At 30.4% G+C, this 16,289-nt stretch overlaps 2 protein-coding genes across 2 annotated transcripts; one reads left to right on the plus strand and one right to left on the minus strand.

Annotated features, from left to right (window-relative positions):
- Positions 1–388: 388 nt before the first annotated feature.
- Positions 389–6,994, minus strand: LOC126840799 (uncharacterized). Its single transcript, XM_050576753.1, has 4 exons — positions 6,905–6,994; positions 924–1,151; positions 698–842; positions 389–534 (listed from the first exon to the last, which is right to left on the minus strand). The coding sequence occupies exons 1-4, from the start codon at positions 6,911–6,913 to the stop codon at positions 389–391; spliced, it is 528 nt and encodes a 175-aa protein (XP_050432710.1). The 5' UTR covers positions 6,914–6,994.
- Positions 6,995–7,152: 158 nt separating this feature from the next.
- LOC126840808 (uncharacterized) lies at positions 7,153–14,487 on the plus strand. The gene is made up of 2 exons (XM_050576766.1): positions 7,153–7,450; positions 13,147–14,487. The coding sequence occupies exon 2, from the start codon at positions 13,369–13,371 to the stop codon at positions 14,485–14,487; it is 1,119 nt and encodes a 372-aa protein (XP_050432723.1). The 5' UTR covers positions 7,153–7,450; positions 13,147–13,368.
- The last annotated feature ends 1,802 nt before the right edge of the window (positions 14,488–16,289 follow it).

Raw genomic sequence — 16,289 nt, forward strand, 5'->3', positions numbered from 1 at the left:
TATACTAAATCGCTTGAATTATGCATTAGCATGGCTATTATAATATTATATGTTACACATATTTTACACTATATAATTAAACGTAGTGAAGTAACATTGCATGTTTATTAATGCAGGCTTCGAGTACATTAAATGGGGTACCAACGTTTTGAAAAACTTTGTCCAACATTTAAAATCAAACAATTTGGCTAAGTGGCCCTCTTCTAGTAAGGGTTTAACAATAATTGTATAAGACCTATGCTAATTATTATGGGTCTTATAAACAGTAACAAGTACACAAATTATATTTTTGTTATTATTGAGTATAATAACAGTGCCTAATCATGACGTATAAGTCGGCATATTACATTGCTTCTATAGTATTATGGCAACAAAATAGTTACAATAGTTATTTGAAATATAATTTATTAATTATGATTATCATTTTAGTAGCGTTGTCCTTACAATTATTGCATAACAACCAGGCTGGAATACCACCAGTGTTCACAGCTCTTCTAAAGCCCAACAAACTTAATCGGCGTTCACTTCCATTGGCTGAAAAACGCCAACATAATATATATGTGAAACGTAGAAATCAAATAAAACCTAAGTACAATAAGTGAAACGTCAACGCTGCAAAAGCACAATATGCATAGCTTAATAACTACATTGCAGAAAAATATAATAATAAGATGCAGTTATTAAAAATAATATTTACGGCTTTCTATTCCGAATTTGGTCATAACATTGTCGATTTGAGATCTAAGAACTCTTTGACCATAATAACTCACCAGGTCACTGTAAGTAATATGGATTTTCCGTATTCCACGTCCAATGATTTTGAAAAATAACACTAGCATTTCCTAAACATATATTTTTTTTGTACACGTTTTAGTTTTACAATATATGGCAAACAATTAGTTAGGTAATGATTAGAATATTACCTCTTTAGGAAATCTATGTATGAAGCCTGCCTTTGCAGCCTGCTTAAATTTATCTAGGTGCACTCTTGTTTCACGAAAACCGTTTTCGCCATAGAAAGTGATTCCGAAATTATTCAACACTAAGTCTAGTTCATCTTTGTCGTTGACATCATATATTTTGCCCAAAGTATTCCGAGTAACATAACCTTCTCCTTCGTTTCTTAATTCGTCGAACAGTTTCACAAATTCCTAACACAATATACCAAGCGGATGATTATTTATTAATCAAATACAAATTATAAATCAATTTGATTCGCATATATTTTTCACAAACTCAATCCAATAGTTTTGCTTTTTTTTGAAGTAATTTCATGTTAAAACATTATTTCGTATAAACGTATAATATTAACTACATATTTTACAGAAAAAGTATGTAAAAACAGTACCTAATTATAGAAACACATTTTTTTTACTCGAATAATTTTAAGTATGAGTAATTCTAACAATAAAAAACTTACTAATATACTAATGTATTATGTAACACATTTTGTTGTACATTTAAAAAGGCAAATAATTGCTTAAGTATACACTTAACCTTTTGAAAATGGTCAGTTTTACTTTTTGGCAAATAAAAAAAAATAAAACGATACTTAACAAAGTTCTACATTTTCCTATGAAAATAGTTATAAATACCGATTCATCGAAAGACATCACTGTTGGAACACAATAATAAGTTAAAGAAAATACAATTATGTACTTGGAATACATTTTAATACTTTTCACTTTACTGATAAAGGTAATAATTCGTGTACCAGAATTTTAACCAAACGACAGCCTGTTATAAAATTCTTATAGCTTTGTACTGCTTTGTAAGGCTTTTGAATATACTAATACAATGCGAGACATGTACAGTAACATGAGCTTATTGCCTTACAGCGATTTATTATTTTGTTTCTTTCGACGAAAACAAAAAGTGATTAGTTAAAATTATCGAGCAAATGGTTTCTATATTTGCTCTCCTATTGGTAAACATTTTTTAAAAACAATGCGCCTATGACTATACAGTTTACTGCACAACACACAGATCCATATCAAAAAGCCTGTAGGTACTATTTGTTTAACATGACGTTAATGCGATTTTACTTTGAAAAAAAAAGTATTTTTTTTAGATGAGTTGAGACCTATGTGGTTTGAACTTATAGAACTATACTTACAGAAGCTTATAATATGTGCCAAAACAAACTTACCGTCTTAATTTTGATTTATATTATACATTTTGAATTTCAGAATCAGAATGGTAGAATGGTCAGATTAAGTGTATTAATTTATTATAAGCTATTTGTATTACAATGGTTTATAATTTTGTTTTTTTTTTTTATCATAATTTTTGTCGCTGGCCTTAAAAATATTTATGTGTTATTTTTCTTACACTTGACAGAGAGCCGAGTATAATAATTTGGAAAACCGTCAACTACTTATAACCCTTCCTTTTTTAATATTTAGCATGTAAAAAAGTGGTGTGAGGCCCTCATAAATTTTACTACCAACGAAGAATGTTTCTTTTTTACAAATTAGATAAAATATAACAATTGATGTGTATTTCATATGTAGATTTTTTGATTTTTTAGGGTTTCTTCAATAAATTATAAGTTATTTAAAGAATATATTTTTTTTACAAAATTTGATCACCTGATGTGATTAATTGAGAATAAGGCATTTTAATTTTGTCTTAAAACGATTATTCCAATTTGTAATTTTTCTTTTTTTTGCGTTACTTAAGAGTTAATGTTTTTGTACAGTATTAGAAAATATTCTAATTTGTATGTGCTTTAATTTTTTAAGAGTACTGTAAACTATTGAAACTTAACTGGGAACGTGTGTGTTTAATTGACTTTTGAAATTAAGACTGAAATGTACTGAACATTTTCACAGCAAAATAAATATCATCATATTATAATTTATAGGGGTACGAAAGGGAACACCTGTGAGAAAACATCCCTCGGACACGACGGCGACTTAACAACAGGATGAAATAGGTTTTAATAACCGTTTCCCCCCCCCCCCCAATGGTCGTCATTAAGGCTTAGTGCGCATTAATTTATTATTATATTATCTCTGTATGTATAAAAGAAGGAGTCCTGACTCTGGCCGGGCGCTTTATATGAGGAAACGCGTCTCCCAAAAATAGAAATATACTAATATTCTGTTCAATTATTATCAACGACGCCCCATTCATAGAGAAGTTTTGTAAGTATGCGGTGTGTGTGTGTGTGTGTAACAACCCGTTGGAAGATTTAAAATAAAACCGTGTAAAGGATCCATTGCTCGGATACGGTAACGGTGCGCGCGCGCCCATCTGTTCCAAGGAATTGGCGGCGTCTGATAATGTCAAACCCTTTTTGTTTTTTACTCTTATTTCTTCGACTTCCGCCTATGTCGCTTCCTGCCTCCCACACGTTTTTTATTTGGTTTTTTATCCGTCATCCAGGTCGGATTGCTTCATAACGTTTTCCTTCAGACGTTTCACCCGATACCTTCCCAGTAGTATAATGTGTCAACTTTTTTTTTACTTTGTTTCTTCTATTGACTCGTGTATGTATATTATTTTAAATTGTGCACAAACGCGCAAGTGGAGTACCTACACACCGGGAAAGGATAAACAGAGAATTTCCTAGACAAAATATATTATATTGTAGCTAACAGCTTCGCTCTAATTCCAATTTGAGTATATAATTTTCGAATTCGATTGAACGTTCTATTTTTAACAGTTATAAATTATATTATAATAACAATATGTTAAAAATACCGAAGGACATAGATCATTATTTATAGTTAGATGTTCAGTTAAGATAATTGTGCTTGATGTAAATTGTGCTGATTCATATTGTACTTGGATTGTACTGTCCTAGTAAACGGTGTGCTGGTTTATACTTTGGCTGGTTTAAACGGTCCTGCTTATTTTTTTTAATTGTTTGCAAGTAGTTCCAAAAACCGTACCTGAAAATGAGTTCCAAATTTGTGTGGGGGACTCTAAAGGTATAGAGTAAAGTACTATCCATGTATATATATATTTTCATTAAAAAAAATATCATTAACTCTTTTCCTTAGAAGGGGCGGAAACATTTTCTTTATTAACATTTTTTCAACACATATTCGCTTACAAATAATAAATTTAGCATTGATTGCCCTGTGTCTTTGTCTATTTATAGTCAAATGTCTATTGGATGATATATTTGCTGAAAATACAAAATAATACTTAGGTATCCGTTTTTACCTCTTGTACTACTCAAATATTTTGGTCGCATTAAGAGTTCAATTCACACACTTGGACGTATTATAAAGTATCATACACTTATGCCGCTACAGCTATAAGTATATTAGTTATATATATATATATATATATATATATATATATATATATATATATATATATATATATATATATATATTAGTTGTTTAATAGTATAGCATATAAATACATTTTTCGATTAAACGTTATAATTCCGTTGGTCGGTCAATTAATGAAATATTATAATAGTAAATATCAAATATGTCTGTCGATTGTAATCTTCGGTTAGATTTGCATTCAGTATGCAACCCACTCACGAAAATAGTAGTGGTTTCACCTTTTACAATAATAGAAATATCATGTTTTTTTTTGTCCATATAAAACCGCCGTGTGAATGTTTAAAGGTAAATAATAGATGTTAAAACACTGACACAAAGAACTCGATTATTATAGATTGTGTAAAGTACCGACTAATTTCCATAATTCGGGTTCCCATGTTTTCTATGGACAAAAAACCTTGGATGCAATAAATTATTATTATATACGGGCTATTACGACGGATATGCTTAATTATTCTGTACAGGTGATGTTTTTTTGAAAACACCTGTTCATGATTTTTTTTTTCTTATAAAAACGTTTCAAGTTTTTTATTTTGCAATTGTTTTCATTTCTTTGAGTTTTACACTAACAGTAATTTTCAGAAAAAAACAACTCTGATAATAATGTAATAATTCATTTTGACTATTCATTTTTGTAACAAACAGAAATAATGTTCTAATTAATCGCACATTTGTTTGTCTTTGCTAAACCTCTTCGGAGAGTATTTTTTAAAAAAATACAATTTTAAAAGGTAACAATATCGTCCTTGCATAATATGACATATTATTTATATCTATCTTAGTATTGTCCAATTAATCAAAATCAACGATGATGAAAATTATTTTAGATTAGGTGTCGCAGTGTTTGTAATTTACTTGTTATTGCGTTTGACCTTCTAAACACCTCTTTTTTTTTTATAGTACTGTTAATTTAAAAAAAATATATATACAAAACATAGGCAAGGCAAAACGGTTAAGTCTTATTATTATTATTGTAATAAAAACAACAATATTATTAGGAATAAGTCGCATACATCTTGAAGCATTATTATCTGTATTCACCGTCCGTTTGGAATTAGCAAGTCATCCGTTTGCAGTTTTTTTTTTTTCAAGGAACAAAATAATAATTATTGAACGATTGTGTACGCCACCCAATCGACGACATCAGCTATTCCTATATGTGTCAATAACTGGTCCCGTCGAAAGGTGTGTTAAAGATGGTGTTCTTAAGACACAGCGATGAGACACCTATAGGAGCGGCAAGGGGTTTACCGCCATGGCATTGTTTACAACGCGGCTGAATTGCTTTATTTGTACATCATTGTAGTGATTTTTTTTTTTTTACATTGCATATTAATACAATATGCAAACTGTTAAGTAAAATTAAATTTCGTATATTTTCATATTTAACGGACTTGATGGATTATGATAATGTTATATTATACGTCACGGCAGTTCGTTCACCTTTCCCCATGCCCATCTATTAACTGTCTACTAATATTATCTCCAACGGTACTATACTGATATTATAATAATATATCCATGGGAAATGTAAATTTAATCGAATTAACTCTGTACGGGTATTTTGTTCCTTTTCTTTTTGTAATAATAACACATCATACATATTTGCAAATGTGGTATTAAAACCAGGCCTGAAAACAATAATGATCAACCTATAAATGATTACAACTAAAAATCAATTAAATTGATCAAATATTTACTATCGACATATTTATGATGTGTTAAAAATATGTGTAATTAATTTGCATAGTCTGCAATTGAGTGTCTAATTGCTATTTGTTGTTAATCATATGTGTATTGAACTTAATCAATTTGTATTCGAGTACTAAATATTTAAAACTAATTATATATAAAAAAACTAGTTGATACAATATTAAGCTATCTTATTATGTTGTATTTTATTAACACAACTCGGTTAGGTGTAGAAATATTATCATGTTCTTGTAACTGTCTTAATCCAAATTTCAAACGTGCAACTATAAATCGGTTCAAATCCAGTTTTGTGTAAACGTTTACTGCGTTACTGCGTTTAGCTGTTATATAAGCACCGTGGACCTGATTCACACGAATCTGTCAAGTGGTTATCTACATTATTGGATTAGTGTAGTCTGGGTAAGTTAGGTCAGGTTACAGTAAACGGACAGTGTGTAGATTTTGAGTTTAAAATGTCAAAAATAATTTTTAAGATTGATTGATTACCGAAATTTGTATTACATTTTGTTACTGAAATGAGATTAAAACTTAAGCATAATATCATAAAAGTAGTATTCATAATTTAATAAACATTTTTTTCGAATTCCCATTCTTAGTAATCATAGACCTTATAAGATAGTTTAGGATTTGGCATAAATTAACAGTTATAAATCAAATAGTTTAAATAATTTAAATACAATAACAGTGGTTATTCGCTGCAGTTTTGTATACCTTAAAAAAAACAATTTATAACCAGTTTACAATATATAATAATAATAATAATAATAAACTATTGACGGTTGCCAACTGTTCGAAACGAATTGCCTCGAGCGACACGTCAACACTTTTTACATAAATAAATAAATATAATATAATATCATTTATTATAAAATTTTATTTACCTTATACATTGATATTTATATTTTATTGATGGAAATTAGATATCAGCAGTATAATATAACACATACCTACGACTCGCGTGTTGGCGTCTTACGCGCAGATAACATATTAATAAAGTTTCATTAAAATATAATAAATGCAATTATTTTTTCTTTGCCAAACTACATATATAACGACGTCAAGTGCTGCGCAAAACGTACAATTTATTTACATTTGCATATAATATTGACTTCATTGTTCGTTATATAGCCTTCGGTTTTTTTTCTTGACCCATTATAGTATAATGTTTCCACGCAACGCAGTTAATATTTCCTTAGTTTTTTCACTCATTGTACATATTAAGTCCTGTTGCTAACATATTGTGTTTCTCGGTGCGATATGATTTCGGTTTTAGAATACTAATTAAATGTGCATTTAATAAACGCGTTGCATTATTCATCGGTCCGCAGTGTTAATCGCCTCAATTAATAATATGTCACAAAAGAAATCCCAACACTTTGAGTCGGTAGTGCATTCCGATCGGTCGGCCGTTTTAGTAATTTTATCATGTAGGTATATAACACGTGCAAACAACAAGTTTACTAGAAAAAAACTTCAAGTTAATATTTTCGAAGGTCCTCTGTGATTTCGAAAAACGCATTTTGAAAGTTATAGCTGTTGAGAATGACAAATTCGCCGTTTTCTATTTACAGCTGTTGTTATTAAGAGTTGTCTCTCAGAACTGCATTGGGCAAACCATCCAATAAATATGTTAATGTCTCTCTCTTGGCAATAAATTAACTGATAATGCTCTATGTATGATGTTATTTATATTCTCTTTATTGTCCCTTTAAATACAATTATTTTCTATATTTTATTATGCTCTCATTTTTTTTTATTATTTATATATTTGTGTTATTACTGGCACATTATTATATTATTTTGTCTTTACTCAACTAAGTCATTTTTCTATACACTTAGCATTTTCAGAATTGGATTTTGAAAACTTTTACATTTATACAATTCTGTGTCGACATAAAAATGCCATACAATATTATGTTATATTGAACACTATTCAAGACAACAATGTGTCTTTGAAATAAGTAGGTATTTAGTTGTAATTAAAAAATCTGCTCTTTAAGATTTTAAATCGAATTCTGAGCAAATAAATCATCGAGAAAATAGGTGTTTTGCGACTATTCAAATATTTGATTTACCAAAGGAAATGCAAGGTCTAATTTTCTTATTTTTTTGACAACCTAACGCGTCAAATAAATATCAATTGTATGTTTAGCGTTTACCGTTGTATCATATTATTATAAGTAATACCACCGGATATAAAATGCATTATGCATTATCGTTTATGTGTGTTTCGCATAAATTAATTCAAAATAAAAACTACACCCATCATATACAGGGTGTTCCAGCACGAAAGGTAAGTAATAGGTGATTGGACATCTAGGGGACTCCCAAATAAGCCCTCCGTTTTCATTTGTTCGATTAGTAAAAAATTGTAGATTTCGACAGTTAAGTAAAAAAATAATGACCTAAAAAAACAAAAAATTATTCCATGTTATTCAGTGCAAAAAGCTAACCTTAAAAGAGGTATCACATCATTTTCAGTCTTTTTCAGTCCCTAACTCTTCTCTTATCACTTATCTGATCATTTATTTCTTACCTTTAGTCTCTAACCATTTATCTCTGATCACTAATATCTTATCTCTTGTTTCTAATTGTTTATCTCTAATCTCTTATCATTTAGCACCTATCTATTATCATTTATCTCTAATCTCTCATAATTTATCTCTTAACAATTATCTCTTTTCTTTTATCTCATATCAATTGTGTCTTAGCATTTATCTTTTATCACTTATTTCTGGTCTCTTATCATTTTTTGAGTTTGGGGCCGAGAGGGACTGAAAATGATGTGACCCTTCTTTTAAGGTTACCTTTTTGCACCGAATAACATGGAATAATTTTTTGTTTTTTAGGTCATTATTTTTTTTACTTAACTGTCGAAATCTTCAATTTTTAACTAATCGAAAAATTGAAAACGGGGGGCTTATTTTGGGGGACCCTAGATGTTCAATCACCTATTACTTACTTATCACGCTGGAACACCCTGTATATGAAATGGTTTTTTAAATACAAAATAAAAGAACAGTCATAGGCGGCCCAAACTCGAACAAAAGATCATGTCGAAACACCTTGGGCTGGTTTTTTTTGTTATTTTATGTAGGAGTCTCACACGGTAATATACGTTCAGTCGAATGACTACCGAGATTTTAATACTTAAGCACATATTTTACAATCGCACTTATTGTATGAAAAGGTTAGAAAATAGCAGCAGCAAACGCGTATTATATGTTTCTTATGATAATGCATTATAGTAATTTTTATTGCAAAACGTAAAATGGTTTTATTGTCGTGTCCGGGTAATGGGCATTCGTCCCTACCCCAACTTAAACTTGTCCTTATCCTTGTCTTGGACGTTTGTGCACAATATTATACTGGGCCAACAACCCTTTTCTATACCCAAGGCAACCCCTTTTTGTTGATACTGTAACACTGTGTAGATTAACCTTGAGTAATCACTTATCGCGTTAATTGGCAATAGTACACCTTTAGAAATATTTTAACAGCAATTATTGATACGGTATTTAATATTTTTAACGTTGTCAACATATTTGTACATCATGTTTAGGCACAGAAATATGGGAAACAATGACCTAACTTTATTCATTATTCTAAATTAAGTATACTTAAAAATATGGATGACTTTGAAAATAATCTGAGCAATAAAAATGTTTAATGTTTTAGCCTAGAAACATGCTTTGCCATAAATTCATAAATTATCACATACCCTCTAGTTATTCACCGAAAAACACCACTGTCCAAAAACGGGTGTATACTGGAGTATTTAGTAGTCTTATATTCATGGGATAGGTTAGCGGAACAAATTGGAAACAGAAGGGAAAAAACCAAGACATCTGTGCGCGCTTGTTGCCACCGTTTCATTCACCTAAGAGTGACACAGCCGTTGCACGCTATATGAATTTATGTTTTCTGTACTGGCATTTTTTTAATTTAGAATTACTTGGTGGAAAATATTCTTTCGACAACTATTGATAACTAACTAGTCGGTTTGAGTCGGTCAAAAGGATGAAAAATAAACATCATTGCGAAGCCTTTTGGTTTCTATATTTTGTCGAGATTATTTTTTTAAGAATTCCAGGCTGAAATCCACTAAGTTTAGTATTAGAAACCGCTCTGGTGTTAAACCGTAGTATAATACAAATAATTGCATGACATTCATGCAAAAGCCTAAAAAGGTGTCGACAATATTTGACTAAATTTTATTCATACGCGCTGTTCAGTTTTTTTAACCGTGAATGATATGTCAAACCACAAGTCTTCTGGAAAAAACGATTGAAGCGGTTTGTACTTTGAAATGTATAGCGTGATCAAACTTGTATAACAGTATGAACTTAGTAGAATAGTATGTGATAAAAATAACTCTTCTTAGACCTTGAAGTCACATCGCTGCCACAACTATACTATTTATAGTTATAACAATATAGTTAATATTCGAGTGTAAAACTTTTAAATTCACCTTCTGAAACAAACTTTCAAGATGAAAAAACCTTTACATTTTTTGAAATAATTTTTAATAGTTTGATGTTTTAGGATTTTTTTTCAAAACCTTTTTAAAAAAAATAACTTTGATGTACAGTTTTTATTATCCTGTAGAACTATCAACGAGTACACCTGCAGAAACGTTACATATATTAAGTAAACTTTCTAGTCCCTATTGTGTTACACATGTTTAAGCGTTGGATTCGATACTATACCATTATAATGTTATCGAATAATCCCTGTACACGGCTACATATAATACACAGTTGATGTCGAATAAATTTACTAGTATTTTTGTCTTATACATTATAATTTAAAAATTTGTTCGTTTATTACAACAAGGAAGTTTATAATAATAACCAAAGTACTAGCTATACAGTTAATTATTCATGATGGCAGCAAACTCAAGTCTTATAATTTTATCATTCGAGTTGGTTTTGGGTTTAATGAGTGTGAAATCCGTTTTATTGCCTGAATTTGTGCCTATTGCTAAGGAAGTAGACAAAGCTATGGAGAAAATGGATCTAACCAGAAGTGTAAAGGTGAATTGAAAATAAAATCCAATATTATAATAATAGTTACTATGTAATAATTAGTACATACTACTACTACTACTTCTAATACTAATTACTATGTATTAACTTAAAAAAAAAACAAAAAACAAAAATAACCACTGATTTGATTCATCGAGAATGGTCAAATTTAAAAAGTTTAGTAAAAAAACTATTTATTTTTTTGCTATTTCTAATCGAGTACCACCTCGATACTATGATATGATTCTTGAACATCATGTCGTCGCTTAATTTGCAACGGTCAACAACTATTATTTTTTTTTGTCCAAATCAAGTTACCTACACTGTCATACTTCAATTTTCCAGGGGAATCGAATAATGGATGACATAATTATATTTTAATAAAAAAGGCAACAACTATCATTTTTTTTTTTGGCCAAATCAAGTTGACTACACTGTTTTACTTCAATTTGCCGGGGGAATCGAATAATGGAGCACATAATTATATTTGAATAAAAAAGAATACTGCTCATTTTGCTCTCCTGTAAAATTGTAAATTTCATTTTTGTAAATATGAAAAAAATGTAAATTGTAAAATCCTTCCAATGTAAATTCTGTACCTCAGAACCAGACCAACATAACTCGCATACCTATGCCAAATCCATGAGAGCATAAATACTGAAATGAAGGACTATTTATTGGTTAGGAGTTCACATTTAATAATCTAAGTAAAATATGAGTTTTTCAGACGAGTCTGCAACCACGAAAGAGCACTTTCATGTCTCGTTGAAGTACCGAAAAATTTTTAGAGTAGTGGTGGAATTATAGATAATGATATAGTATATTAAGAAGCAGTAACAAGCTAGTATATTAAAACATCAAGTTTCTGGCTAATATTGTAGTGTTTAATATCTGGCTTAAAACAATTCATAGAGAATTTGGACCCTTAAACTATTTTGAATTTATCATTTAGGTCTAATTGGAACGTTGAACGTACAACATATCTCTTATGTCTTATCCTTATCTCTTACTTCCTTTCTCCTACCCCCTATCTCCCACCCTATATCATATTTCTTAACCTAACCCCATTTCCACTCCAAACACACCCCGATCCCTATTCCTACCCCATCTTCATCCCCATTCCCACCCCAATTCCTACCCTCACCCCCAACACACCCCAACCCAAGTCCCACCCAATCCCTATTCCCACCCCCAACACACCCCCCACCCCATCCCTATTCCCACCCCCATCTTCATCCCCGTTCCCACCCCAAACCCCATCTACGTGTGGTAACACTTTTGTCGTTACGCTTTTTTTCGGTTATGCAGCACAGCTAATTCCACCACCAACTTCATCTTCAACCCCATTTCTTTTTTCGTTACGCTTTTTTGATAACGCTTTTTTCGGTTATGTGCCAGAGCTAAGACATGAAAATATAGCTATGGCACATGACCGAAAAAAGCGTTATCAAAAAAGCGTAACAAAAACAGAAATGGGGTTGAAGATGACGTTTGGGGTGGGAATGGGAATAGGGTTGGGGGTGAGAATTAGCGGGTACATAACCGAAAAAAAATGTTACCAAAAAAAGCGTTACGCTGTTATCTGATATGAGATAAGATAAGATATGTTATACGTTCAACGTTCAAAATAGAACTAAATAATAAATTCAAAATAGTTTAATTCTCTATGTTAAGTTAATTTTGGCCAGATAATAAACACTACAATTTCAGCCAGAAACTTGATTGTACATAATTTTTTAATCTCTTTGGCCTTATGATGTAACTGGAAGCTCCATGTAATTTTTTTTTTTAAATTATAATTCCACAACTTATCTTAATTTATTCGGTACTTCAACGAGACATGAAAATGTTTTATCGAGGTTGCAGACTCGGCTGAAAAATGGCTGATTTTTTTCGGTTACATGCCAGAGCTAAGACATGAAAATGTCAAAACTGCATATTTAACGAAATTTCGTTGGTTTGTGTTGATACAAAAACTCTATTGATTCTCATGACGAACTTGCAATTTATACTCTACTAAATATTTTATTATTTTTTACTTACTCAAATTCTAAAGCCTATGTTATGCTAATAATAGTAATATTATTGTGTTTTAGCATGCATTCATTGACCAATACATCAATGTTGGCAGATACTCAAATAGTTTCATTGAACTGTTGGGCTCGTACAAGACGTTGAGTTGCTCTCCAATTCGTTTTGACGAAAAAGAAAAAATTATATTGACTTCGAGTAGGTCAAAAGACCCAATCAAATATAAAGTACGAACTCAATTGAAATTCTACCGCAAATTGCAAGAAGTACAGTGCATAGAGTATTTTATGTTATATAATAACTTATATGACACCGATCGGAATCTGGAACATATTACTCTGCGTGTATACAATATGATAAAGATGGCATACTTGGGAAAATTCGTGATTTTCGCATGGGTTTTAAAATTACATATCCACCTTTTGAAACCAGAGACTTTGGACCGCGAGACATGGATAGCGCAGTTAACGAGAGGAGGCTTGCGTGATCTAGACCAGTATAAAACATCCTTAGGTGAATTGGTTAACATGTGTATAAAACATAAATACATAGAGAAAAGAAGGTGGCAAATTGAATGGATCAAAAACATTTCGGAACATGATAATTTTAACACCCAACTCCATAAAGATTTTAATAGTAATATAAGTCCATTGCCCCTCTCTTTCGACCAACTATACTTGGGAAATATTACACGGTGCAAGCATCAGATTGAACCGTTAACTAGTGTTAGTATCGGATGGAATAAGATAAATCTTCTATTTCAAAATAAGATTATTAAGATCACCGAACAGCTGTCAACTCAAGACTGGATAAGAGATCCGTTAAAAAACTTAGGACTCCAACAGATGTTTTTAGATATCGTTAGGTCAAGGCTATATTGTTTTGTTTGGGTACAACTCATTGCTTATCAAAAGGTGGACTACTCTAATTATAATAATCGTCTTGATTACTTTTATCGCCTTGATTTTTTTATGTCACTGATAACCAACATTTTTAAGTTGATTAACATTGAAGATCAAACATTAAATGAAGTATTAACGTTGTATAGTACTCTTAATAAAGTTGAATCTAATCACGAGCACATTGAAAAACTTTTGACAAGAATGACAATTGAAGTAAATAACCTTTATCAAAAAATGTATTCATTACAAATATATAAAACTGATGTATTGGTCGACATATCACACGATGATTTAAGAACCGAACGCGCGTTTGATTTATATCTGGATAACATTGAAAAAAAATTTCAAGAATTCGGAGACTTATTCATAACAACAGCAGATGGATTTTCATTTAGTTTTTTATTATTCTTTATCAACGGAAGTAATAACACTAAGCTCATCTTTTTTCCCTCGGAAAACTTTATAAGTTGTAATAATATTGTATGCAAATCGCAATACTGCTAAATAAATATAAATACGTTTTCCAAAATTATTCTTATTTTAATAGTGTACACTGTACAGTATAAATTATTTTGATAAGTTATGATGTTCATATCTTTATTTAATGTTCAAGTGAATTCAACTTTTATGTTTTTTATGATAGTAAAATTATTTGCATATTGGCACTTGCTTAACATTGTATTTTACAAAATATGTGGTTGTTTGTCCATCTTACCACTCATAGTCTATATCTGAATCTCTACACCAAGTGTTATCTACGTCTTAATACACCATCCCAGAAAAATTTGAACAACGACTTGGACGAACAGTAAAGTTAAACTTTAGCCGCTGCCATCTCCATTAGGTAGCCCGTTGCTACACCGAAAACATTGCAGAAGTATCACACATTTCATTACAGGACTGCAGTCGGTGGATGACAAACGCAGCCCATTTTGGCATAATAAAATAAGAACTTGACTTTGAGTAATTATTTCTAGCGTTAATTGGCAATAGTATACATTTAAAAATATTTTTATTAAAATTGTTACGAAATTTAATATTCTTAAAATTGTCAACATTTTTGTATATCATGTATAAGGCAGCAATATTGCAATAGTACTGACTGAAAATGCTATTCCCTGAACATTATACATTTTACCACTCTTTCTCTAAGGGCTATGCCATGTCATTTTCTATTAGTTTAGGATTTTAAAACACTATGGTATTAAACAGTATTGAAATACAAATAATTGCATGCCCTTCATGCAAAAGCCTAAAAGGTGTCAACAATAGTGAACCACATTTTATTTATACGCGTTTTTCAGTTTTGCTGTTTTTTAACCGTCAAATAACAAGTCTTCTAAAAAAACCAATGAAGCGGTTTGTACTTTGAAATGTATAGCGTGATGAAACTTGTATAACAGTATGAACTTGTAGAATAGTAAGAAAAAAAAATAACTCTTCTTAGACCTTGAAGTCACATCGCTGCCACAGCTATACTATTTATAGTTATAACAATATAGTTAATATTCTAGTGTAAAACTTTTAAATTGACCTTCTGAAACAAACTTTCAAGATTACAAAAACCTTTACATTTTTTGATAGTTTAATGTTTTGAGATTTTCTTTATAACTATTTTAGCAAAAAACAATTTTTTTTATAAAAAAAAAAAAGATAACTGACATACAGTTTTTATTATCCTGTATAACTATCAACGAGTCCACTTGCAGAAACGTCACATTTATTAAGTAAACTTTCTAGTTGCTATTGTATTACACACGTCTAAGCGTTGGATTCGATACTATACCATTCTTAAGTTATTGTATAATATAACTGCTCTACATGGTAAGATATAATACACAGTTGATGTCGAATAAATTTACTAGTATCTTTATCGTATACATTATAATTTGTTCGTTTATTACAATATAAAAAAACCTTATAATAATAACCGAAGTATTAGCAACAGTTAATTATTCATGATGGCCGCAAACTCAAGTCTTATAATTTTATCATTCGAGTTGGTTTTGGGTTTAACGAGTGTGAAATCCGTTTTATTATCTGAATTAGTGCCTATTGCTAAGGAAGTAGACAAAGCTATGGAGAAAATGGATTTACCCAGAAGTGTAAAGGTGAATTGAAAATAGAATAAAATATTATATTTCTAATAATAATTACTATGAATCAATTTTAAAAGTACAAAAATAAAATTATCCGCTGATATGATTAGTACGATGAGCTTGATTTGCTTAAAAATACATTTAAAGCAAGTTTATTTAAGTTTAAGGGACTTGCTTCATTAATATTCCTCCATATTGATCTTTAGG

Source organism: Adelges cooleyi, unplaced genomic scaffold (assembly GCF_023614345.1).
Source record: "Adelges cooleyi isolate 19-005CV unplaced genomic scaffold, UGA_ACOO_1.1 ACOO_flye_CR_arks_rails_tigmint_CR_PRNA_108, whole genome shotgun sequence".
NCBI classification, from domain to species: domain Eukaryota; kingdom Metazoa; phylum Arthropoda; class Insecta; order Hemiptera; family Adelgidae; genus Adelges; species Adelges cooleyi.

Bases quoted from the DNA above. Each gene is read 5' to 3' on its own strand.
- LOC126840799 (XM_050576753.1), bottom strand. The intron at 843-923 runs GTAATATTCTAA...ATATATGTTTAG, and splicing joins TACATAGATTTCCTAAAGAG to GAAATGCTAGTGTTATTTTT. The intron at 535-697 runs GTAAATATTATT...GGCGTTTTTCAG, and splicing joins CAAATTCGGAATAGAAAGCC to CCAATGGAAGTGAACGCCGA.
- LOC126840808 (XM_050576766.1), top strand. From the start codon at position 13,369: ATGTTATATAATAACTTATATGACACCGATCGGAATCTGGAACATATT.